We start from the raw sequence: 25,143 nt of genomic DNA, 5'->3' as shown, positions 1-25,143 counted from the left end.
ATGAAGACTGCCACAGCCTCTCTGTGCAACCTGTGCCAGTGCTCCGTCAAGTCTTCCAACAACACCAGACATCAGAAATACATGGAGAGAAAGAGGAGTTCCAGTGGGCAAACTGCTGGCAAAGAGCAGGTCCTTAGCAGCCAGAGAGGACAGACCACATAACACAATACAGCATTTCCTCTGTAGTCTCACAAGCCTTTTTTTTTTTTGGCCATTAAACTATGTCCTGCAACCTGCTACGAGCAATTCCTCTCAGAAGGACACACAGGAAGAAAGCAGTGGGTAGGCTGAGGTGTTTGAGCCTGCGCCTGATGTTTCCGCATGACCCTCCTAATCCATCCCTGGGCACATCGTAAGCATAAGTTCAGACCATGGGAAATACCCAGGGCTGCAGTTATGTTTCCTCCTGCAATTGGAGCAGTTTGTCTGCTTCAGACAGTCCTGACGCAAGCTAGGGAAGACAGCTACTGCTGCAAAGCTGCGGCAGTCGCTCTGGCAGGGCAGCTTGCTCCCAGAGATGCTTGTTCCTTAATTCAAGAATGGATTCAACCTCAGCTCTGTGTTGCACATAGCCCAGTACGTGCACAGCAAACCCTACCCTCCAGAAGCATGGCATTTCCTACAGATTAACCGTATTAAGAATTTGAAGTTGATGTACACATCACAGTGGAAAGGTTATGGTACACAATTATCCCCTGTGCCCCTGGTCATGAGCCACTGCTTTAGAATGAATGCAGGTTAAGTGCTGATTTCGCTGAACATTACATGTTATTTAGGATGGACATTTCAGCACAAGGCACGTGGTTTTGACATACAATGAAACGTTGATATTGCTCACAGAATTCCTTTTCTTTAGATTAAAGCTATTTTTTTTTTCCATTTGTTGTTCTTTATTTCACCCTCACCAATCCAGTTTTCAAAAAATCTAAGCTAAACAGAATGACTCCTATCTAGGAAGGGTAAATAAATGCAGCTACACATCAGCTACATACTGCTGACATTGAAAATTATGCCTATTTGAGGTATTTTGTAAAGGTCATCTCCTGACATTAGACAGAGTGACAAACATTGAACGAGGGACCCAGCTTGTCAAGGTTCTTGAGGAAAAACTAGTATCCATATTGGTACACCTGAAGAAACGTAGCCAATTAGTCTTGACAATCTGTGTTGGGATAACAATGTTTAAAGAACATCTCATACCAACTCTGGAAGTATTCATAGTGTCAGAAAAGTTATCTTAGAGGATATTTTGCTATGACTTTTTAAAACCTTGCACGTAATAGTTAACAAAGCACAATAACCACCACACAACTACATGAAATTATCCCTGAAGATATTAAAACTAACAAAATCATAATGCAAGCACAGGTGTGCAAAGCAAAGCGTAGGACTTGTATTGAAAAAAAATCTAAAGAACACCTACAAAGAAACAGTGCAAAAAATGCAATTTTTTATTTTCAGTGAGCTTGAGAGACAGAGCAATCATACAACACACTACATTCTAAAATATCAATTGCTTGACTGTTCAAACAAATGCATAACTTGCCTTTTTATGTTAGTGTATTCAGGACATTTTGCCATCATGACTTGTTCCATCAAGCCAGGACATTCTTGCAGAGAAATTACATTAGATACTGCATTCTAAGCATACAATATCACTTGCCTTCTTTCTCTCTTCTCTCCCTTCATCTTTGAAATCAATTAGTGAACTGCGAGCAGGCATTAAGCAATCCTACAGGATGGCTTCTGTTTTACTATAACCATTTACGTCTTCCCTATGAGACCCATTTGATTCTCTCTTTAAAAAAATTGAATAGAATTTAAGGTTTTAGATAAAAGTGCTGCAACAGCAGCATATCATGCCCAGCTGTTAGCTGCATAAGACACAACACTGAATTTTTCAGATGACTTGTCCAGAACACAGAATGATTCATTTCATGATACTCTGTACCCCTGCTAGGCTCTGGGAATTCCATATTTTTCCTCCTGGTGCCTTTGTGCACATCTTACCCAAAACCAATAGAATTCAAGACCAAGAATCAAGCAAAATCCTCTTTCTTTTCCTACCATCTTATATTTTGTTGTATGACGGCACCATTATCAGATGTACAGGTGGAAGCTGCTCAACCACAGGATGTAGCAAATTGCTAATAGACAAAGGCTGTCATAAATGTTTGCAGCAAGGCGGCCCTGGACACCTGTACTCTCACTGTCTCACATATATAAAGAGTGATATGAGCTAACAAGAAAACAAGAATAGATGGCTACCTGTGAATTAACGCTTCCTGGAACATTTCACTTGGTGCATGCCTTTTTTTGAGGGCAGGAAACTATCAATGACTAATAGGAAGGACTAGTGCTAAGGGAACTGTACGTGGCAGCATTTCAGGAGAACTACTACAACAGATTGACACATCTGTTTCAAAATGAGGCAAAAGATGACAACAGAAGGAAAGAAGGATATGAATATATGGAAAAAGCCCTTTTTCCATATATTTATGGAAAAGCATGTGACTAGCATCAAATGGGAGCCAGTACCATGTTACAATAAATTGTTAAGCTAGTCATCACTGCTAGATCAGCTGTGAGGGCTGGTCCCATGGACATACACCCTGTTACAGCAGTGTCTCAGATGAGCTCGAGAATTCAGAATTTACTAGAGCAATCACACTGCCGTTGCAACATGCTCCACACTAAGGTGTCAAAGAAAGGAGTATTTCTGCATGAGAAACTTAATGCCTCCATGCAAAAATTCCCTGAGTGGAGTCACCTGGAAGCACACCTTTGCCCCTTGCAGTCCCTACTCATATTAAAAATGAATCTGAGTTCAGAAGAAAACAGCAACAGCAGCAAAGGAGCCCACCTGCTATACCGCCACCAAGTATTTAGCAAACATAACCAGGAAGCAGCAACTTAGGATCAATTTCCTTTCCAAGTCTGTAAGGACTTAGACCCACACCTGACAGCTCCAAGCCTAGCATTAGTCCAGTTAGGACTCTCCTCTTAACTTGCTGAAGCTAATCCACTGTCAATCTCCAAAATAAAGACTTCAAAAGGAATTATGATTCAAAATGTACATACATGTAGGCTTGGTAGGTACCATGTATCACGATCTTACCTATAAGAACTTTCTCTAAAAAACAATGTAAAAACCATGAACAGTCACTTGAGAACTAAAGTAATAAAATCCTCCACCTGGAGAGATGCTGTTCTCACTGAGCAGCGCTGTACCAGGGCTGACTCTCTATAGTACCACTAGTCTTGTGGTTATTTCTACACTATGCTACAGCTTTAACAGAAATGGCAACATAGGACTAAGTCTAAAATGAGACCTGAGGCAAAGCTTTCCATTTCCTGAGTAAAATTCATGATATCTAACTCAGAGCCACCTGTTAAGCCATGGAAATGCAGTCTCCTAACCAGGTTTGCAAATCTCACATTGAGCTCAGTTCTGTAAAAATCCACTGTCATGCCAAACTTCACAATAGCTATTGGAGTTTTTGCTTAGTGTTCTGTGTATTCCTTAGAAGGGCAGAATACTCCTATATTACCAAGAAGTGGCTATATATCGAGCTGCCAAAACTTACCTCTGAAGAGACTGTAGTCTTCGCTCCTCTCTCTTTCTAGCTAACTGTTCCTCTTCGTCATCTCGTCTACTAGAAGAATAACAAGAGAAGGAAAACGTAAGAGGAGAAAAAAACAATTTTAGTGCTAGACAGTGTTGACACTTATTTTTGAAAAGTGTTTATTGTCTGATTTGAGACTTCTTCACAGCGATGTATAATTTAATTGCTGTATCATTGCAAAAAAAAAGTACAATTACCCTTTCACAATTTTATTACACCCAAACATTTCACCCACCGTACCATTTCCAATGTGCCATTCCGACTCCACAGGACAATTTAAAGCCTCTGAAGGGCACATCGCAGACTTTTCCTGCTTGCCATTTTCCCCACGTGTCACACCCCGTTTAGAGTAAGCCTACTACACACACAGTTAAGTTCATTGTTGCACCTTCAAAGAAGATTGATGGTTCATAAGACTTCAGTGCCAGAACTATTTATCTTTCCCAACAACCATCACTATCCAATCTCAAGTTGGCCCCAGGAAAGCGGTCTGCATGAACTGTCTTGGCAGCTGCCTGCCTTGTTATGGAGTAAGCAAGAATTTACCTGAGCGCAACTGCTGCATGACTCCGGGAAATGCTGAATCTACATGGTAGAGCTGAGCTGTGCAGGTGCAGATATGCTCTACTGAATGCATGCTCTTAAGCAACATAGCACAGTAAGAGCTGCAACATACAGCCTTTGCCTGCCTTAAGGAAAGGTTTGTGACTTGCTTTTGAGAAAGCTCAGCTTCACTTATTCATCAGAGGTGCCACATGAGAGTTGCAGAACTCTAAAACACATGCCAAACAATACTTGTCTGCTATTTGTTTCTGACAGAATTAAATGTCAATTCCTCAGGATTTGTGAATGGACACCTGCCATGATTCTCCAGAAATTGTTAATTTTTCAGAACTAAATACACTCTCTGAAGATGTCTGATTTAAATATTTACACTATTAACACACCTGCTAATACACAGCTTTAGTACCACACATCTGCAACAACCAGCACACAAGTTAAGCAAGAGTGACATCCAGTGGTTAATTACAGCACGTGTAATGTTTTAACAGATACAAAATTCACAGATTAGAACTGTAAACCGAACTCAATTTTTCCATCTGCTCAATCATGTATTTGAATATGTTAGCTGTTTAAATGCAAGCCAGTAATTCAGAACGCACATAATGTTTCATGTACAGATGTTCTAGTCCCTTCATTTTTGTTTCCACTTGAAGAGTTAAAAAGTCTGGGGGACAAGCAGGTATTAGCAGCAAGAAACAGATGCACCTTTACTAGAAAGGCATCCTTTTGTTTGACTAATTAATTCCCCATTTTCACATGTCCTGGAAGACCAGCAGCTTTCATTCTTGGGCATCCTTCTGCAAAACTACTTCATTGGAGACGCTGGTATCTTTTAACTATGCAATTGTCTCACTTCATCTTAGTGTTGCAAAATACAAAACCAACAAATCAGCGAAACAATGGTATAGGATTCAAAAAAAATGCATTTCTTTTCCATAACAAAAAAACACATAAAATTACACCTGATTCTAGATACTGCAATGGAACTGAGTTTTTCCTCAAAGTCAGAAAGTCTGGAATTAACAACTACTTTTTTTTTTTAATATCCTGAAGTCATCAAGGAGATAGTCTGTTTATTATAGTTCTGCAATTAATTATATCTCAAGTACACGGAACCAGACTCAAAGTCCAAATGAAGGATAAAAAATAACGAACTGAAACAATGCATCAATAGTCCTAGGATTTCTGTGGTAGGGATGGAACCAGGTGAGCCAACTACATCGTTAATGTGGGCATTAATGCTTCTAAATATTCCTTGTTCAAGAAAAAACGAGTTTGTCATCTGAACGCTAATAAATTCTCACAGCTTGCAAATTCTCTGAAGGAACACTAATGCTTCTGCCAAACAAGGTTATACCTGAGAGATGAGAAGATAGATCAAAAACAATAAAGCAGATCTAGTACTACCCTTTCACAAATTTTCCTTTTTCTAATTTTTAAAAGTATAAAGTCGTTGGTGTTTTGTTTTGGTTTTGTTCTCTGTGGAAGAAGAGTTCCCAGACCTAAGGAATCAGAAAGCAAAAGAATTCCAGCTGGGAATGAGTGGGTTGAGAGCCAGTAATATCTCTGGTTTCAGCTTAATAATACATTCTGGGTCTTCCTGAAATAATCTGGACCCCACTTTGACAAGACCTTTAATGCTTTTAAGTGTCAGAAGATTAAGCTTGACACCTCCGGAGCCCTGACATAAACCAACTCTCAACTACCCCTCTATATTTAGAATTAGATGTTACAGCAGTGATTGACGACTTAGCTAGTAACACTGAGGTCTGACACAAATCTCTTTTTGTGCAGGAATCAAGCTCTGTTTGTTGGCATGTCAGCCACTGGAACCAATACAGCTCTTCTGAGAGGAAGTTGGCAGATCTTACAAAAAATCTAAAACAGTCTTTGGGGCTTATCAGCACAGCACTAAAGAGCCACCAATTTTTGCACTAGGATGGATTTGCACTAAGATGAACCAATCTACCAGGAAAACAGGTACATGCATCTTCCTCACAGAAAAGAGAAGGGAATGAGTTTTTTTTGTTTTTTTGTTTTTTTAATTTTTGACCATTTTTTTCTCTTTTTCCTTGAAAGCCACAGTGTACCGTTTTTCAGTGGCTTGAAAAAAGCCACTGCGTGACTGCATAAATTCAAAAAAAAAAATCCAACAAGAAAAATGAATTATAAGTACTTGAAATAGTGCCAAAATCATTTCAGACCAAGAAATAAGGTCCGCATTTTGTTCACATGAGAAGTGCTGAAGCATGAAGGGTACAGAGCTAGCTGAAATTACCCTGCCCAAAAACCTAGAACTTTACCAATGCAGAGGAGAACATTGTGCTGTAGCAATAAGCATAGCTTTTCAACTGTTTTGTTATGAAATAAGCACTGATAACTTCAGATGGCAGCACTGAGCCTGTGTTTAAGCTGCTCATCAACTGTTTCACCCCCACTTTGAGGGACATCAGCCAATCAAATAAGTACACCAGTAGAAAAGTTTTACAAGTCCTCCAAGATCTAAAAGACATTTAATTTTTGCAGTATTACTTTACTTGAAAATAAGTCAGTCCTCCTTAGTATCTTAGAGCAAAGAATTATCATCTTACATATAGAATATTTCATTGAACAGGCAAACACACTTAGATACTGACAGCATGCTGACAGACCCTGGAGCGAACTTTGAAGCACAACCACCAAACACTAGGATGTTGCTCTGTTACATGTTCCCCACCTTTTTGCTGTACCATGAGCTAGCCTTAAAAGAAGTCATCCATTCTGTTATCACAAGAAGCAAGTATTTATTTGGCCATACAAATATTTCATGTCTGGTCTTAATAAGGAAACGTAAAACATAGAATTGTAAAGCAATAGCTTATTTAAAAAACATGTCTGTAATTCTGCCCCTAACATCACTTCACCATCCTTCCAGCATCATTTTCAGAATCACTCACGTCACTAAACACCTCCTTTTTGTTGTCTTTTTCAAACACGAAGTTATCAAAACTAACTGCCAAATTAAAAGACTCTTAGTATGTTGGAAAGTAGAATTGTAGGTTGGTAGGTAGGGGAAACCAGCACCCAAAGGTAGTAAAGGAAACAAATAAATACACATTTACCTCTTGGAACGCTTTCTGCAGTAACAGCAGTAACAGCAACAGATGGCTATGGACACCAGAATGAGTCCAGCTATTACAGCTATGGCAATGATCAAAGCCTCAAAGTTTACTGAAAGATATGAATATATTCAACTTGTTAGACTCCAGCATTAACATTACCTTTCCAAAAGGAGTGAAGGAATTACACTCCTTCCCAAACCCCTCCCCTTTTTTTCTTAGCTTTATGTACAAAAAACCCAAGCCACAACTCTGTGTAATCACCCCAATTAAAACTCAGCATATCATATTAGAATTTAGGTACTATGCATGATCTGCAATGAGAAAACATTAAAACAAGTTGTTCTCTACATACAAAGAATTATTAAACATTCATTCTGTAACACTTTATATTACATAAATCTTCTGGTGCAGTTCCACAGTTTTGTCCCCCAGTTGCTACCTCAGCCTCTGTACAGGGTGAAGAAAAAGTCATGTAGGTGCAGCATTAGTGTGTATACACTACAGGCAGCAGGGAGAAAAAGAGCAAAATCAAATGATACGACAGTGTCAGTCAGGGGATTTGAAGGAGCCCAACAAAAAAAAACAAAACACACTCCACACTACTTAAGTCATTTCCTACATCCAAAGAGCAATTAACACATGAACAGGAGTTATTGTTAGAGCATACATGTATGCTGTTAAAACTATATCTGGTCTAAATTGAGACAGGACTGCATTCATAAAAGTCAGAAATCTGTAGTTCTGGAGAACACATCCAGAGAAGCAAACAAACACAGAAAACATAAGCAAAGCAATGGACACAGCTCTGGGGAGCTATTTAAAGGGCGTGAAATGAAGTGACTAAGGAAGGTTCTAGCAACAGAGATTAAAAACAGAAATACCTCCACCCCACACTCTCTTGCTATTTCAAAGCATGATGGGGTGGCAGCAAAGCTTCACTTCTCCCCTCTGAATTCTGCCAAAATTCAGCAGCCTTGCGCTGCTATAAAAAGCAGCTGCACATGCTACTTCTAGCTTTTACTGCTTTGGGGTAGTAGTGATGAGCAACTCAAGTTCAGAAGATTACTTCTTCTGAAAGTCTGCCCTCTCTGACCACATGCATAAGCCAGAGTTACTTCTGCTAAGTCTGTTACTTCTCCACTGACCTAACCAACTTGTGTCTAACTGACACGTATCTTTCACAGATCTTGTGAAAGATTAGACCCCAGCCTCGAAGATGGTACGATGGACAATCTACCAGTTTTCTAGTAGTTTCTTTTAACAGTCAAATCACACTGAAGCACAGCATATGACTTGGAGAGTACTCCCCAGTTTGATCCTGCAGTCATTGAATTTGGTTCTGTATCTTCCTCCTGCATTCTAAAAACACCTTTAAGACCTACCTTTTCTCAGTAGTAATACATTAACCAAGTCTCCTCTCAACATTCTTTTTTTTTTTTTGTAGGGAGACTGATTACACCCTATAAGAAACTGTGAATCATTGTTCCAGCTTTTAAATCATCATTTGTCATCTTCACATGAACCCTCTCTTTCTCAACATCCTTTAAAAATACTGACAGAAGAACCACGCAAAGTTTTCAAGTATGATCATAACAGTGCCACACACAAATAAAAGATGAACTCCTATTCCTATTCATGAGCAGCAATCCGTAGTGTTAGCAACCTTTTTACTGCACTACATCAACAACTTCACTGTTTATTCCCCTAAACCACGATGGCTCATTCCACAAGCAAGAGACATTCAGATTTAGATACCCTGAATCCCGCTATAGCTTTATGAGCCCACAACTACTTTACAAGCCCTGCCAATAAGACCATCCTCGATAATAAAACTCAAGTCATTTTTATGTGATATATGACAACACGTAGCCAAATCAAGCAGCATGCAATTCTATTAACAATAAAGAATTATTGTATGTATACTCTAAACACTAAAACAGCTTTAAAATTTTATCTCATTTTCTTGTGTACTGCTTACATATAATGTACACAGTTTAAGATAGAAGCCTCAACATATTGAGGGCCCCAAACAATATGAATTTTGATTAAAGAAAAAAAAAGTTCTGCTAGTGTTTTACAAAGATCTTTCAAAATAATTCAATATAAAGAAATTAATCATGGGATGTAAGCATACAGAAAAGGTTGGATGCTCTAACTGTAAATTCCTTTACTTTACATGTACAAAATTAAATGCAATCTTAATTTGTTTCATAATCCTTGCCTAGAATCAGTTACAATACTTCCCCAGTAGTTTGTTCTCTTCATTTACATTATGGATTCCTCAGAACAGGACACAATGTAATCATTATTTGTCTGGGGTGACGAACATGATAGAGTATATTTATAGTGTCCCAAACCTAATGAACAGCTTAAAGCAGATTAAAGCATCAAAGCAACTATAAAGATGCATAACCTCCAACTTACAACTTCAATTTTGTTCCATAGAAAAATGTTGTAAACATTTCATAGAATCACAGAATGCTTTGGGTTGGAAGGGACCTTAAGGATCATTGAGTTCCATCCTTCCCCCCACCATGGGCAGGGACACCTCTCACCAGAGCAGGTTGCTCAAAGCCTCATCCAACCTGGCCTGGAACCCAGGGGTGGGGTATCCACAGCTTCTCTGGGCAAATTTTTGCTTGTGCACTGTAATTTACTGGCTATGGTTTATAATACAGTTTAATATATAGTTCCTGAACCTACACATTTTCATATGAAAACATTCCACCACATGACTTCTCTCATTTTGTTACTCCTCTAACTTATAAGCAACTAAATTTGTTCAGTGTTCTAAATATGGTTTCATCTCCATTAAGAAAATTAAGTATACTATTTATATTTTTAATTGCCTTTTAATTGAAGCTCTCTACTTTAGTTCTACATGGAAACAAACTATTTTCAAAAGATGAATGGAGTTGGAATGATTCTCTAAGAATGGCTGAACTTTAAGCCATGTCTGGACAAACAATACAAATTGGTTGCCAAATAACTAAAATAACTGAACCAAATTTTGATTGCTGGTACAATTTTACTTTCACCAAACCTATAATTGTGTACTGTCTTTGGGGCTACAGAGGCACAGAATTACTATTTGAATTCATGGTCAAAGGATAAGAAGCCTCTGCCCCTGCAGATATTTGAAAACAAACCGACTCAGTCTCCCATTGGTCTAACTCCTTCCATCTTCAACACAGGTCCTTACATAATTAAAAATATGGGACAACAACAAATTCTCTTTGACCCTAGTTGGTCCCTAAAAAAGGGCCACAGGATGCAACTGGGTTATTAGGGACAGGATTAGGTATATTAAACAGCATTGATGCTGAGGTCTTAATGAGTAGAGTAACTGCTACTACAGATGACCTAAGGAAATTGGAACAACCAATAAAATCATCCTTATTGGCTTTAGGAGCAAATCAATGGCTTCTATCAGATATTTTACCCCATTGGGAACAAATTGAGGAAAATGATCATCAATTAATTGTAAATGCCCTTGGAAAAGCCCAAGGCAATACCTCCCTTGCCTTGAGCTGTATCCAAGCGCAGTTATGGATACAATCTGTAGCAGCAGCTATTATTAGAGAGGGAGAAGGAGGAACTTTGCCCACTGAAATTCGAAAATTGATTTGGGATAATGCTTCAGAATTTGAAAAAGATTTTCAAGCTTGGTGGCAATTAGTCAACTTTACCCATTAAAATGATAAAATTGTTGCCTTTATACTTACTATAAGTAATGCCACCGTATACATTGCATATCCAATCATTGCATTAGGACTCAATCATAACGGAACTATACTTTATCCTAAAGAGCATAAAGTATGGGCCCATCAGAAGGGAGGAAAGTGGCAAACAATTGATGTAAATGCATGCATTGTGCGTGAACAAAAAGGTTTCATCTGTGAAAGTAACACGCTGGAATCTCAAGACATTTGTCTTGACACTGAGCAAAATATTTGCCACTTTGAGATACATCCTAATGAAACCCTTAAAACTGTACTTGTATATATTGGGAAAGGTTGTGTTTGTATGAGAACTCATTGTGATTCTGTAGTCGTAGATAATACAGAGGTAGATACCAATAATCACTCTAATGTTTGTGTTTGCAATTTTACCAAAATTCTAGGATGTGATTTTAATTACTCAGTTCCTGTCACTTCTTATCAACTTATTGCATCTAATTATATTCTGCTTCATGAACTGCTGCCTACTCCTATTGGAATGAACCTCACCTTGGTGAAGAAATTGCTGGTACATGAGGACCTGAAGCAGCTGATGACTCAAGTCCGAGAAAATGGACAAAAGACTCTGATTACTGTCCATCATGATGCACAAGAAATACATCGAGTGATGGAAAGAGTGAAGAGAGATGAGAGACACCGTTGGTGGGACAATTTGTTTGGATGGTTGCCAGCTGCCAAGGGAATCTTCAACAAGATGCTTCACCCTGTTATTGTTCTACTAATACTCACTGTGTTATGTTTTATACTGACAATTAGTTTGTATGTTAAACTCTGGTTTATGATGAAACGTTTAGCATCCCTACACAATGTACATACACTCGGTAAACCTCAATCCGAGAATGTATGTGATGTCCCTGACATATTCCAACTGTCATGAAGCTTGAGTAACTATAGTCACGGGGTGGATTATGTGGTGTAAATGCCTGAAGTAACTAGGAAAATAAAACTAACATTCACACTTTTAAGGAAAAGGTACAGCATTGAAGAGGCTTTCAGGGTAGGGCATAACTGCATTCCCTAGGCTCCCAACCTTAGATGCTATCGTGCTGGGGAAACTTGGTGTGCTAGCTCTAAGGAACACCACGGAGCGTGGAGTGGAGTGGAGACACCACGGCTAGGCTCTGTAATCAGGTGGGACCTCGATTGTTCTTGTGCACAAAGCTGCACTTTTTGCCACCCTAAGCCAAAGACCTGTCATGTTTTGACAAATGCTGTACCCTAGTGTTCTTTTTGCTCATTATATCATCATTATAATACCAAAACACACCTCCATCCCAAAAGCTACCCGCCTCCAAGGTGCGACCACCCCTCACTGAGCATGCACTCTGAATTTCTTGGAGCCTATTACTTTAAACGGAGACGGGAAAACTTTACACCAATCATAACTAAGATATGCTTGACTAGAGCCACTCAAGCTCCACCTAAAAGATAGAAAATAATATAAATTGGCCCAAGAGAGAGGGGATGTTAGGGAAGATACCATCGTCAGGGGAGATACCATCCCAAGGACATACAACATCCTTAGGACCTCCTGACTCCTGGGATCAGTCGACGGGCTGAGCCTCTCTTCCCCCCCCATTGGGACGCCTTTGGGTGAGATCTGAATATTTGCTTATAAATCTCTATAGAGTCTTTGATCCTTTTAACGCGTTTATTTCTAGGCTGCACACCTAGAACCCACACCTAGAACCCACACCTAGAACCCACACCTAGAACCCACACCTAGAACCCACACCTAGAACCCACACCTAGAACCCACACCTAGAACCCACACCTAGAACCCACACCTAGAACCCACACCTAGAACCCACACCTAGAACCCACACCTAGAACCCACACCTAGAACCCACACCTAGAACCCACACCTAGAACCCACACCTAGAACCCACACCTAGAACCCACACCTAGAACCCACACCTAGAACCCACACCTAGAACCCACACCTAGAACCCACACCTAGAACCCACACCTAGAACCCACACCTAGAACCCACACCTAGAACCCACACCTAGAACCCACACCTAGAACCCACACCTAGAACCCACACCTAGAACCCACACCTAGAACCCACACCTAGAACCCACACCTAGAACCCACACCTAGAACCCACACCTAGAACCCACACCTAGAACCCACACCTAGAACCCACACCTAGAACCCACACCTAGAACCCACACCTAGAACCCACACCTAGAACCCACACCTAGAACCCACACCTAGAACCCACACCTAGAACCCACACCTAGAACCCACACCTAGAACCCACACCTAGAACCCACACCTAGAACCCACACCTAGAACCCACACCTAGAACCCACACCTAGAACCCACACCTAGAACCCACACCTAGAACCCACACCTAGAACCCACACCTAGAACCCACACCTAGAACCCACACCTAGAACCCACACCTAGAACCCACACCTAGAACCCACACCTAGAACCCCTGTAACACCTGTGTATTTCATGCATACTAGCTTGCTTTTGCAGATAGTCACTATCACCGGCAATCCAAAAGAACCTGATTATCTGTTGCTGTAATAAACCATACTTGATTGCATTGTGATAGCTCTCATTAATGCAACTAGGGTCAGGGTGGTTATCCATGATAGTTCAGTGTTCTGAATCTAACCAGACCCCCAGACGGTTAATGCATTGTTGGTGAATGTCTGAACGGACCCCCAGGTGGTTATTACGTTTTTGGTGAATGTCCGAACGGACCCCCAGTTTTGGTGAATGTCCGACTGGTTCAGTACTCTGAATCCAACCGGGCCCGTAACGGTTAATCAGCTACACCCCTTTAACGCGACAGAAGCAAAAAGTAATTTGAAGCTATTAAGTGCACAATAAAGTTGTCAGTATCCAGTCTGCTTTCCTGTCTCAGCTATTTCATTGCTTATTGTTTATGAAAAACAAAGCAATTAAGATAATTTGTATTATTTTGCTTCCATACCTTTTTTTTTCTTCACTGCCGGTTAACAATCTTTCAACATGCCTTATTCCACATAAAATTGCAACTGGAAGCCAGTCGTTTGTTTTTCAGCTTTGAGAACTGCAATATTCAACACTATTACTGCAATAGTTGCAGCAACACTGAGCCAATGCCTGGCTCTTCATTTTATTCACAGAAAGGAAAAAACAAGCCCAGCACTCTCATGGGAAATTAAGTTTCCTACTATATCTGAAGAGGATATTCTCAATAAGACTATATACACTGACCAGAACATGCTGCTGCATAGGATTTGTAAAAAATAATTAAGGACGTGCAAGTTTGTCTGTAAATTTTATTGGTTGGTTTATTTATTTACACTCTTTTTCTGCTGAGAATGTCCTTCAATACAACGTTTTCAGTCTGTGTTTGAGCTACATTGAATCTAGAAACATAATCCATATCCAAGCCAGAAATCCCTTCTCTAACAAAAGTAAAGTGATAAGAGCACCCTTTCTGTCTGTAAAGAAGTGCGATCACTGCTTTGCAAAAGGACACAGCACAAATGTCTTCCTCTACTGGCTAGGATGGAGTTAACTCCCTTCCTAGCAGCCCATATGGCTTTTGGATCTGTGGCTACAGCAGCACTGGTGTTTTGGCTACCGATGCACAGTGCTTGCTCAACATCAAGGCTGCTCTTTTTCTGACTTTGCTCCCACTGCAGTGAATAGGTTGGTGGTGGGCAAAACACTGAGAGCAGGGCACTGCTGGAACATCTGACCTGAAGTGGCCAAAGGGATATTCCATACTGTGCAACGCCACAGTCAGCAATAAAAAAAATGAGGTAGAGGAAGAAGAGGTCAGCAGCAGGTGGATAGGCAGGAGGTGTTCTGTTTTCCATGGTGACTACTTTTCAGAGACTGGCCGGGCATCAGTCTGCCTGTGGGAGGTGATGAGCAATTTCCTTTGCTCATCTCCCTGCTAGCCCCCCACCCCAAATCATAACTACTGCTTTCCCCCTGCCCTCCAACCAAGTTATCAGTAAGTGGTAGTTGCATTTTAGACTAAACATACTCAAATCTCTCTCTACAGCAAAAGTAAAATTAGTACCTACTCCAGCAAACTCCCCATCGAGCATTTGAGAGTGAGCATAATGAAGATGATGGAAGAATGCTTCTTACAGGATAATCAATACAGGTGTTGTTGGTGTAACACCAAAGGCACTGTGGAAAAAAAAAAAAAGAAAAATTATTGATCTTCAGAAAACAGTTTACAATCTAGTGCTCCTCTCCACAGAAAATATTTTTAAGTACGTACAATATCATATAGATGCACTGGTAGCACTTAGTAACATGAAACCTACAAAAGTTTGGTACAATTCCAAAGTAAGCCCAATTTGAATTTTGTACCTTTAGGTAATAAATATTAATAAATATATACACTAACCTGAAAATATCTGTGGACAATCCAAGGTACTCAGTGCACAACCCAAATGGCTTTGGGTTTAGAATTACTGAAGTTAACAAAAATTACAATACCCCAAACCCAACCATTCAAAATTTTGAAGCCAGCAGTATCTCTGAGGAATACAGAACACACTTAGAATCTTACTTCAGCCCTATATTTGGCTACCAACAGAAAGAAAGCCATAAAGAACTTTTACAATTCTACAGAAAGTTTTGCAGCAAGATAAAAAATACAACCCATTAAGAAGTTCTAGATAAGAGTAAAAGGAATCCTTGACAGAATGGGGTTTTGTAGGATTCATTACAGACAAAGCTCATGCAGGAACTGTGCTTTATCTAACCAGACTATCAAGAACATCTCTCACACATCCTCAGTTGCATAAAAAGTTATCTTGCTCTCAAGAGTTACAAAATGTTAAATACAAAAAAAAACCCTTTATAGTTGATTCTGTTTTCTTGATACGAGTGAGGAAAGGAGCAAAACCAATGTATTCACGTGCTGTAGCTGGTAGACTGAGTCACAGACATTAGTAAAAATGCATCTAACAATGTTAGCTCAGAACACGCTTATTTTTGTTGGCCTGGCTATTTAATAACAAGAACGAGCAGCTCAAAAATAACAAGACTAATAGACTGGAAGTCACTGTTAAACTTGGTTTGAATGCAGTGGTCACCCTGTGTCCAGTAGGAGGCTGTACCAGATGACCTCACGATATTCACCGTCAGTAACACCCTGCATAAAAGGTTAGTTGTATCCCTGTAACGGATACTTCTACAGGCAACTCTATTAGAAAGGTCTGTAGCCCTACGGGTAATAGCTGATGCTGCTACTACAGTGCAGAGGTTGAAGTTAGAAACTATTTCAGTTGACTTATTCCTGACACTAAAAATCGATCTAATTATCAAAATTGACTTTAAAAAAGCCTAAATACCCAGGGGCAAAACATTTCCTTAACTTTGATTCCTCTCTACACAACCCACAAAGGCAGGCTAAAAATATCTTATTTAAAAGCAAATCAAATGAAGCAGAGTATCACACAAAGCGAAAAATCTCAAGACATTAAGCAATAGCTATTTGCACATTAAAGTAGTATTTCAGGATTCTAAAGCTCTAACCAAAACCTTTATATGTTAGTCCTTACAAAACAGTACCTTAAAGATAAAATCAAACACAACAGCATCTCCATAAAAATACCAAGCACTCAGAACTTCTTGATGAAAAACACGAGAAAGTTGGTATCAATCAACTCTAAGGACCAATCCAATTATAATTAAAAAAAAATCTCATCTTTTGAATCACAACTCTATTTAACTGAACTAAATGGTAACATTTTATGGTTTGCTAGGAATTATTTTTTATCTATTCACCAAAAGTTTAATTTTCATTTTTATCTGCTGCTACTGTCTACGTTATCAGTTGGTAATTTCATCTACTGAGGCAGTTAAGGTAATTTCAGCAATCCTTTGTTTTCATATTGCTTACACAAATGCTAATGGCTTTATTTATAGCCTTTTTTTCTTTAAATGTATGCACGAATTGTCTGAATCAAGTCTAAAGTTACCTCCTCAAAGTTAACACTGATGCTACTGCAGCAGTTGCCCTGAATCATCCGTCATTCAGCCATCAGAACAAGCCTGGACTCTGTCACTGGTTTGACAGATTCTGAGAATAATGTATCTGTAACTCTGCTAGCGTCTTCAGTGCACACCTGAAGGATTTATTCTGCTCACAAGGTGAGCACACAGTTCTCAGGTTAATAAAAGTGGTGCTCAGAACGCCAGTCACAGCACCTAGAGGCATCAGCTGCAGCACCTATTTGGAGTGACAGGCACACCAGTGGTAGTGATGAACATTTAATCTTTAATAACACATATTTCATGTTTCTTACTTTGTGTTTTTGAGGATTAAGAGTTCTTTACGGTATGCCAGGCTTATGATGACAAATAGAGGCCTAGCAGCACATAGTCAATGACTACATCACTACAATGCAATTTGTATTTTTCCTTAAATCCTGCGGTAACTTACACATAACTTCAAGACTCCTGAAGCATTTCATTTTCAGTGACATCTGAAGTTAGAATTTGAAACACTCTCACTATAAACATAGGAGTTTCCTTCTGCACTGCAGTGACAGACACATTTGGATACTTATCACAACCCTTGTTATGTAGCTATAAAGGTTTTGAGCAAAGGACATGGAATAAGATTCCATTGATTTAGATGTCTAGGTTACCACAATCTCTTTGGAAATCTAAACACGTTGCTACAAAAGCAGTCATCTAGCACAACAGTCTGAAGCACTCACAGTCTCATGCAGTCAGAGAGGCCAGTGTCTGAACAGCTACAAAGCACTGACCAGTCTGCCTCAACTGAACACAGTGCTAGTGCTCGGGGCATCTCTACAAAACTGCATTTCTAGCTTGCTTACTTGAATTTGTCAGCTCTCATATTCTGGATACAAGAAATGCAAGGCATTTCATCCACATAGGATTCAGTTCATCCAGCCCTCATAGAGGATGGAAATTTAACCAATGCTGCTTGAAAAATGAGGGTAAGAATCCAAACCAGTAGCAGCAACTTGCTCTGCTGCTCTGTGCAAGTACCAAGCACTCATGGAAAGGGGAAGCCTGAGTACTGCTTGGTCACTCCTCTCCAGAGAAATACCCTGAGCAACCAAATCACGGGCCACCCTGTAACCCTGGGAGACTGAAAGCACAGTGGCTCCAAGGGGAAGAAGGACATCAGGCAGACAATTTTTACCAACTGAAGGCAGACAAGAGCCAACTGATCCGGATTTCCTGTTATTAAGGGTAGTTCAACTAGCTTCATCATTTTAAGAGAACTAAAAAAAAGAAACAACCAGCCAAATAAAACCCAACAACTCAATATAATATTAAGTGAAAATAAATCACCACATTCTTATCGGTCAAAAAACAAGATATTTAAAATCTTACCGAAACATTTTTTAGACATTCTTCACAGGACCTATGGGACAAATCAGAACAGGCTGGAGAAAAAAAAAAAAAAGAAAAACAAATCAAGAAGTATATTTATTTTCATTCAGTAATGTCAAACATTTAACAAAATATTTAGGGTTCCTCTCCCCCCACTACTAGGTATGTGCAATAATTTTGATTAAATAATGAAAGCTCAATATTTTCATTCCAGAAGAACTGTAGCAAACAGAGATAGAAAGCAGTTCAGGTTTGACCTCTGAAATAGGAAACAATTTATGCTTTTGAAATTGAAGGTACAGGTAAGCCATCTTACTCAGAGATGATTGTTACTTTAAGGACAACATGGGAGACACAACCCAAGAGCCTCCCAATATCTCTGCTAAAGTTCTCAGACTTACAGTTCAACATCACCAGTGATTTAGGTTACATTTTCAGTAACTGAACCACCAAATGAAGTAATGTAACATCCCTTAGGTCCTTATCAAAAAGCTTTTCACCTTGTTTATCTTCAACTGCCTTCTTATGGACATATATCACAGTCTATAAGAGCATATAACCAGAAGTCTGGGGCTCAAATTATAAAGAATAAAATCAGACTTTGATTTACATACTCCGTTACAAAATGTTATATTACCATGAGTAAGCAGGAAAAAAAGTGTATAATTGTGCTTTATGTATTTCTCCAGGTCCCTTAGCTTACAAGGCACACAAGTCAGTTCAAGAGCAGAACATCGGGAAAAAAAAAAAAAACACCTCTCAAACTGATAACACACTCAGGCCCTCCAATGCACCTTGAAAAAGCAATATGGGTACCAGCATATTAAACAAAAGCCACCTGGAAGCATTTGGACTCAAACATAGAAAGCTGACAGACTCCCTCATATTTCAAGGGACTACTGTGATCTCTTTATCAGGGAAAAAAAAGCATAAGCCACAGCACAACTACCACCAATTACTCACACTGTATTTTAGCCAACATTTGTTGAACAACCATTCCTTCTATTTTAGCATAACGTCAACATTAAGTATCTAAGATGAATTTTCCCTTTAATTTTTGCATATCCACCTTGGTTTACCAAGAAGTGTCATAATTATGTCAATAAGCTACATCAGTTTCGCTAAAGCAGCTCCATTAATGTAATACACCTTGCAGAGTCAGCCACAGCTGCATGAGGATTATATTTTCACAAGGAGAAAGGAAAAAGCTAGTACCATTCCTACATTTTTAGGAAATTACCAGAATCCTGTCCACATGTACAGGAATTGTAGTATGTTAATTATAACTAATTATGTTTTCAGTAACTGGAGCACCCATTGTAAAATGATGACCTGTGTGAGCTCACCTTCTAGGAGGTGTCCTCAAGGACCAGCGTAACACAGCTCCAGCACAATGCTGGTCTTTCACAAAATACAGGTAAAACCTAACAGCACAGACAATAAAGCCTGTTTATAAAACAGCCCCTTTCCAATAGACATGGAGGTAGCACACACAGATTTTTTTTTATTGTGTTTTTTATTTATTTAAGGAAGACAGGGCTTTAAACCATCCACTGTACAGTAAGGACTGCCACATTACCTTAGGATCAGTGACCCTTTGGGGAGGGAGCTCCCTACTACGCCTCTAAAACCAGCACAACCACTCAGTCAGAAACTCTTCCACACCTACACCAAGGCTGTTCTTAGGCAGTTTGTGTTAATTTGCTCCCTACCCACAGTCTCAGCTTAAACCCTTCTTATCTCCCATGGGCAAACTTCCAGGAAGTTTGAAAAAAGAAGTTTTTCACTTAATCTCATTGCTCGTTTTATCTCTTAAAAGTCCCTTAAATCCTTCTGTACAATATGGATTCATAATTCCATATAATATAATCCTTTTCCATACCAGCAACAAACTTTGTGTGACGAGCAACCTCCCAACCTCACACAGAAATAAAAACACATGAGAAGTTCAATCCTAGGGCACCCCTTAAGCAGACTGACTGCCAAGGCAACCCGATTTTTGGCTCAAACCAAACTCCTCAGCTTGGCTGATGTTCCACACAGCTATTAGAAAGAAACTGATTAGCTTACAGTTGCCAGCAGATCCCTTCCTCTCCAATAGCTGAGAGAGGCTGACTGCTCCCTTTCTCTTCTGCCTCAAGTCAGCTGCCCCAAAACCTGGAGATTTCTTATCACACGTAAGCCCTACCCTCAAAGAACGGAGCCCCCGCAAGCTGGGCTCTGAGTACAGGTCAAGGTCCATCTGCAATACCCTAATTTAATGCAAGTACCGTACCTTTCTGGTCACATCTATTAAAGGCAAACAAACTGAAGATCCCCCCACACGCACCCCGAGCTGAGCACCCCCCGGCCCCCCCGGGGCGGGCTGCCCGACCCGAGGCGGCGGAGGGCAGCAGCCTGGGGGGCTCCTGCTTGGGCTGGGAGCCCCCGGATGGAGAAAAGAGGAAAAACCCCGAGCCCCGCGGCTCCCCCACGCCTTGCGGCCGTCCTTACTCTGCACCGGCGGGGTGACGGTGGTGAAGGCGGCGGCCGCCATCCCGGCGCAGCCCCACACCAGTGCCAAGGCCGGCAGCCAGCAGCGCCCCGCCGCCATGGCGCGGCCCCGCGCCCACCGGGAGCCGCCGGCGATGGCGGGGAAGGGGCGGCCCTGAGGGCGGCGCTGAGGCGGCCGGGCCGAGCCGGAGAAGGAAGGGGAGAGGCCGGGGGAAGGGTGTCGCCTTCCGTGAGGCGTGGTGCCTCCCTCCGGGGGGCTTCTTGTCTTCCTTCCGGCAGCTTCCCCTACGTGCTGCCAGCGATGAGCCGCGCACCTGGCGCCTGTGTGGGCTGCGGCTTGAAAAGCTCACAGCATTCGTTGATGCGTATTTCTGATACGCTAGGCTTTGGGTTTAATTAATTAATTAAGTTGTTTTTTCCGGAAGGACCCGTTGCTCCTGCCTCCTGCTGTCACGTTGCTGCGAGGAGCCAACGAGAACAGGCGTTGCCCTGACTCAGGGCTGGTCGGAGAAAGGAATAAAGATGTTGAGGGAAATATGAAAATTTGCTGTGGCCTTCTCGTTTTAAGCTATTAACGAGTTGTTAGTTTTCACTGGTGACTCCTGGGGTCTTACAGATGCTTGTAGTGCTCATTAAAGTGTCTTAGGGTCCAGAAAATACCTAGATGGGGCTGTGAGATAGGAGATGGGGATGAAGGAGATGGAGCCCAAACTCTATGAGGCAGCTGGGTACTAAGGGTGCACCTGAGATTTAAGGCACCCGAATGGCAGTAAGACACTGGTAAGGTTCCTATTGGGTCCTTAATGGCCTGGAGTAAGAAGAACATTCTTCACAGTGTTTTGTGTATGTAACTTTAGATGTCTGGTTCACATTACTGCAGAGATTATTCTCCCTAAAGTCCCCCACAGGAAGAGATGAGGAGCTCTAGAAACCCATTCAGGTTCTGGGAAATAGGGTAACTGCTAGTACCTCAGGTGAGTTAGGGAACAAACCCGAGTCTTGTTCCTTGGTTCTAACCTGGGCTGTTGGCCTTCGAAGCTGACGAGGTGGTATATTGCACCAGGATGGCTTTATGAGAGATCTGTCAGTTTCAGATTGGAAGGTGTCCTTACCTTGAGTGAAATTCCAACCAATGCATTAAAAAAATATTTACATTTCATCTAGCTTATGTCATCTTTGGATTTTTGCCAGCAGCATTAGTGTTTCTGCTTCTCTGTCTGCAAGAAGTGTTCAAAAGCCAAAGTGTGGGCTGAGGCACTATAAGCAAATCAAGATGCTTTTACCTGAGCTTAACGTATGACAATACTGATTCATGAATTCCTCAGCCTTCTTGAGCTGGCTGAAGACAAAGGCTTGCCATGTTTTAAGGTCCACAAATCTTTATGCTCTGAAATGCTGCTTTTTTTTATATATATATATATTTCCATACTCTTAAATCACTTGGAGCACGATGTTGGAATAGTAGAGGCACTCAGATGAGTGACAAGCATTACCAAAGGCATGAACCTGCTCACGTGTATAGGAATAATTCAATAGACTACAGCTAAGAAGGCGTATGACAGAGATGTGGGAAGTCATGACTATCTTTTCTAATGCAAGACATAAAGGGCAGTGAACACAACTATCAAGTAGAAAATGGAAAACAAAAGTACTCAGAAGGAAATAAGATGCTTCAAGTATAGGTAGGCTGTGAAACTGTCTTTGGATGTTAAGGACGCTAAAATTTAGATTAGTCCAAAAAGTTGGATTTTTTTTTTTCTCCCCATGAATATGTCTGTTTGAAAGTATTAAACACCAAGATATCACCTCTGGTTCAGAAAGTAACTGAACCACACTGCCAGAAGCTGCATGTGATTTCCAAGGCAGATGCATCATATGCTTGCCTTATTCTGACGTTATTCCTTAGGCATTTGTTGTTGACTCCCTTTTCAGGCTAGATACTGAGCTAAAGTGCCCTTTAAATGACTTTATATAGCTGTTCTCATTATTTTTCTTTTTTCTCAAAAACCTTTTTTATAATCCATATGTTTTTGATTAAATGTACTGAATTACGTTTGAGGCAGCATGGAAGTTCTCTAGCCATTTTTTCGTATCTTAGTTTCAGATAGTTTTAAGTATGCAGTGAAAAATGACTTCTCATAAAACAGCTCAAATACCAAGCCAAAGCTTGTAATTTTTCCTTGAATTGCTTCTAGCATGGTAATTGTAAAGTGTCTTTCAGCTGGAGCAAAGAGCTATGGGAGAAGGGGAAATAAAAGAATTTGCTGAGGGCTCTTTAGAAGAATGGCTATATCCATCTTCTCTGATCTAGCTTTGCTATTCCTTTGGGGGACAAAAACTTTAACATATTTTATGAACAGCTCTGGTAATTCTCTCACAATAGATATACCTACAATAATGAACCAGCTTTTTTTCTTGATTAGGTATCCACTTCCTTGGCAGATGTAAATTCCCAGGAAATGGAGAGTAGAAGACATGAAAATGTGATATACCAGGAGCCTGGGTTTGGAACAAGCAGTATGTATTAAGACTACAAACAAACAAACAGTCTCAAAATTTAAACAAAATTTGGTGTGTGTGTGTTTTGTTTTGTTTTTTTTTTCTTCCTATCATAACTCCATTTCAAATGATAACTAAAACTTTTCTGTCAGCTCCATAAACTCTGCATGGGATTTTGGACAGGGTTTGTCCATGTGCATTTTTAGCAGCAGCTCTGGCCAGGGCACCTTTTCCTCTGTTGCAGTTCCTCCCATCTGAGAGATCAGCTGAAGGAGCCATTCACTCGGTAGCTGAACAAAGGACTGACTTGGCCGTTTTTCAGCTGGTTTGCTTTTTCATCATTACCACTGGTAACAACCTCATAGGTGAAATAGCAGTTATAAAGCCTGTGTGTTTGGTTGATACCCTTAATGACAGTATTGCTTCATCACCAAGTTTATCCAGCTTGTCTGATTACAATGTGCATAAATAATTCAGCTCATAGATCATGTAAGTGATTAGAATGCCTCTCTCTCTCTCTCTCTTTTTTTTTCTTTCTGTTTTCTTTGCTCTATTGGGCTTATGGGTATATGCTTTGGTAAAAGGTACCAGTAACACACTGTTTAATAGCGTTGTTTTAGTTTGTTCTGACGAGCACAAATGTTTCTAGGTTTCAGTTTGACATACACTTAGATCAGTGTTGTTCCCTCAAAAAGTACTTTGTGCTCCCTCTCTCTGCATGCTTGTTTTTGCATATGAACAAATACATTTCTGCTGTCCCATAGTGAGCTGATGCTATTGAAAATCTGTTTTTCAGCAACATTAGTGGCACCCTGTCTGGGTCACTGAGCAGGTGACCAAATGCTTGTGTTGGCACATCAGAGGAGGAATTGAGGGGATATAACTAATACCCTGTGGAGGAAGAAGGACCTCTTTTGTTTTCAGTTGCAGGATCAGCTTAATTGCATGTTGGCATCATATTAAGGCTTCATTGAAGTCATGCAGGAAGGTACATGGGAACCTAGAATTTTGTTAAAGTAGGGTACTAACTATGATTAAATACCTACAGGGAGCAGACCTGCTGCATGTATGCCTTTATATAGTCATCCTTCAGAGGGTATTCAGATTCTAATAAAATTAGTTTTTACAACTCTCTTCTTCAAATATGAAGTATTAATAATACTGTTTTATAGAGGCTCCCGCCACAAGTTGAGGCTATTTCTTAAGGTCAAATAAAAGAACATTAGATCTTCCAGATGAAAATCTTTCTTCTGCCTTAACCAAATAACCACCATTCTATAAACAATCTTAATTGAGACAGAACTCATAGAGATCCTAATGATTAGAAGTAACATCATAAACAGATGAGCTCCAATCCTGAAAACGAACATTTGAGATGTTTTCAGGGATTAGAACAATGCAGTATAGAGAGGAATTGATGTGTGTGTGTGTATTTTAGGTTTTGCAATTTTGTTACAAATACGATGGTCCAAATTCATCTTTCAGGCAAACCCTGTGATTAAAACAGAGATTAAATCAACTGTTAACAGTCTAAATAAATTCAGACATGATCAGCTGAACACTACTGTGACAATTAAAATAAGTCAGCCTTCTCAGTTGATGGGGGGGCCCTTCTCATGCAAGTAAGATTTGCACCTACAGTGCAAAGACAGAGCCTAGGGGTATGTGTAGGATCAGTTCAACATCTTTGCTGAGGGAGGTGGTAAGAAGCATCTGGTTTTTCTTTGTGTGTCATTGTCATACTCATGTGATCACACACTTAATATCTAG

The 25,143-nt window shown here is 40.3% G+C and overlaps 1 protein-coding gene across 2 annotated transcripts in view; it reads right to left on the bottom strand.

Annotated features, from left to right (window-relative positions):
* LOC137852308 (pituitary tumor-transforming gene 1 protein-interacting protein-like) overlaps nucleotides 1–21,250 on the bottom strand; it is a 32,479-nt gene extending 11,229 nt beyond the window's left edge. The window contains exons 1-5 of one of the 2 annotated variants that reach the window (XM_068673921.1): nucleotides 20,875–21,250; nucleotides 18,382–18,434; nucleotides 15,075–15,183; nucleotides 7,292–7,400; nucleotides 3,588–3,653 (exon numbers count right to left, since the gene is read on the bottom strand). In XM_068673921.1, coding sequence (XP_068530022.1) covers nucleotides 3,588–3,653; nucleotides 7,292–7,400; nucleotides 15,075–15,183; nucleotides 18,382–18,434; nucleotides 20,875–20,974 — 437 coding nt within the window. In that variant the 5' untranslated portion in view covers nucleotides 20,975–21,250. Of the gene's footprint in view, nucleotides 1–3,587; nucleotides 3,657–7,291; nucleotides 7,401–15,074; nucleotides 15,184–18,381; nucleotides 18,435–20,874 lie in introns of both variants that reach the window. The other variant, XM_068673919.1, reaches the window with a different exon arrangement.
* Nucleotides 21,251–25,143: the final 3,893 nt, after the last annotated feature.

This window comes from Anas acuta, chromosome 2 (genome assembly GCF_963932015.1).
Source record: "Anas acuta chromosome 2, bAnaAcu1.1, whole genome shotgun sequence".
Classification (NCBI taxonomy): domain Eukaryota; kingdom Metazoa; phylum Chordata; class Aves; order Anseriformes; family Anatidae; genus Anas; species Anas acuta.
Note: the sequence above shows the minus strand (reverse complement) of the source record. Positions and strands in the feature narration are given on the sequence as shown.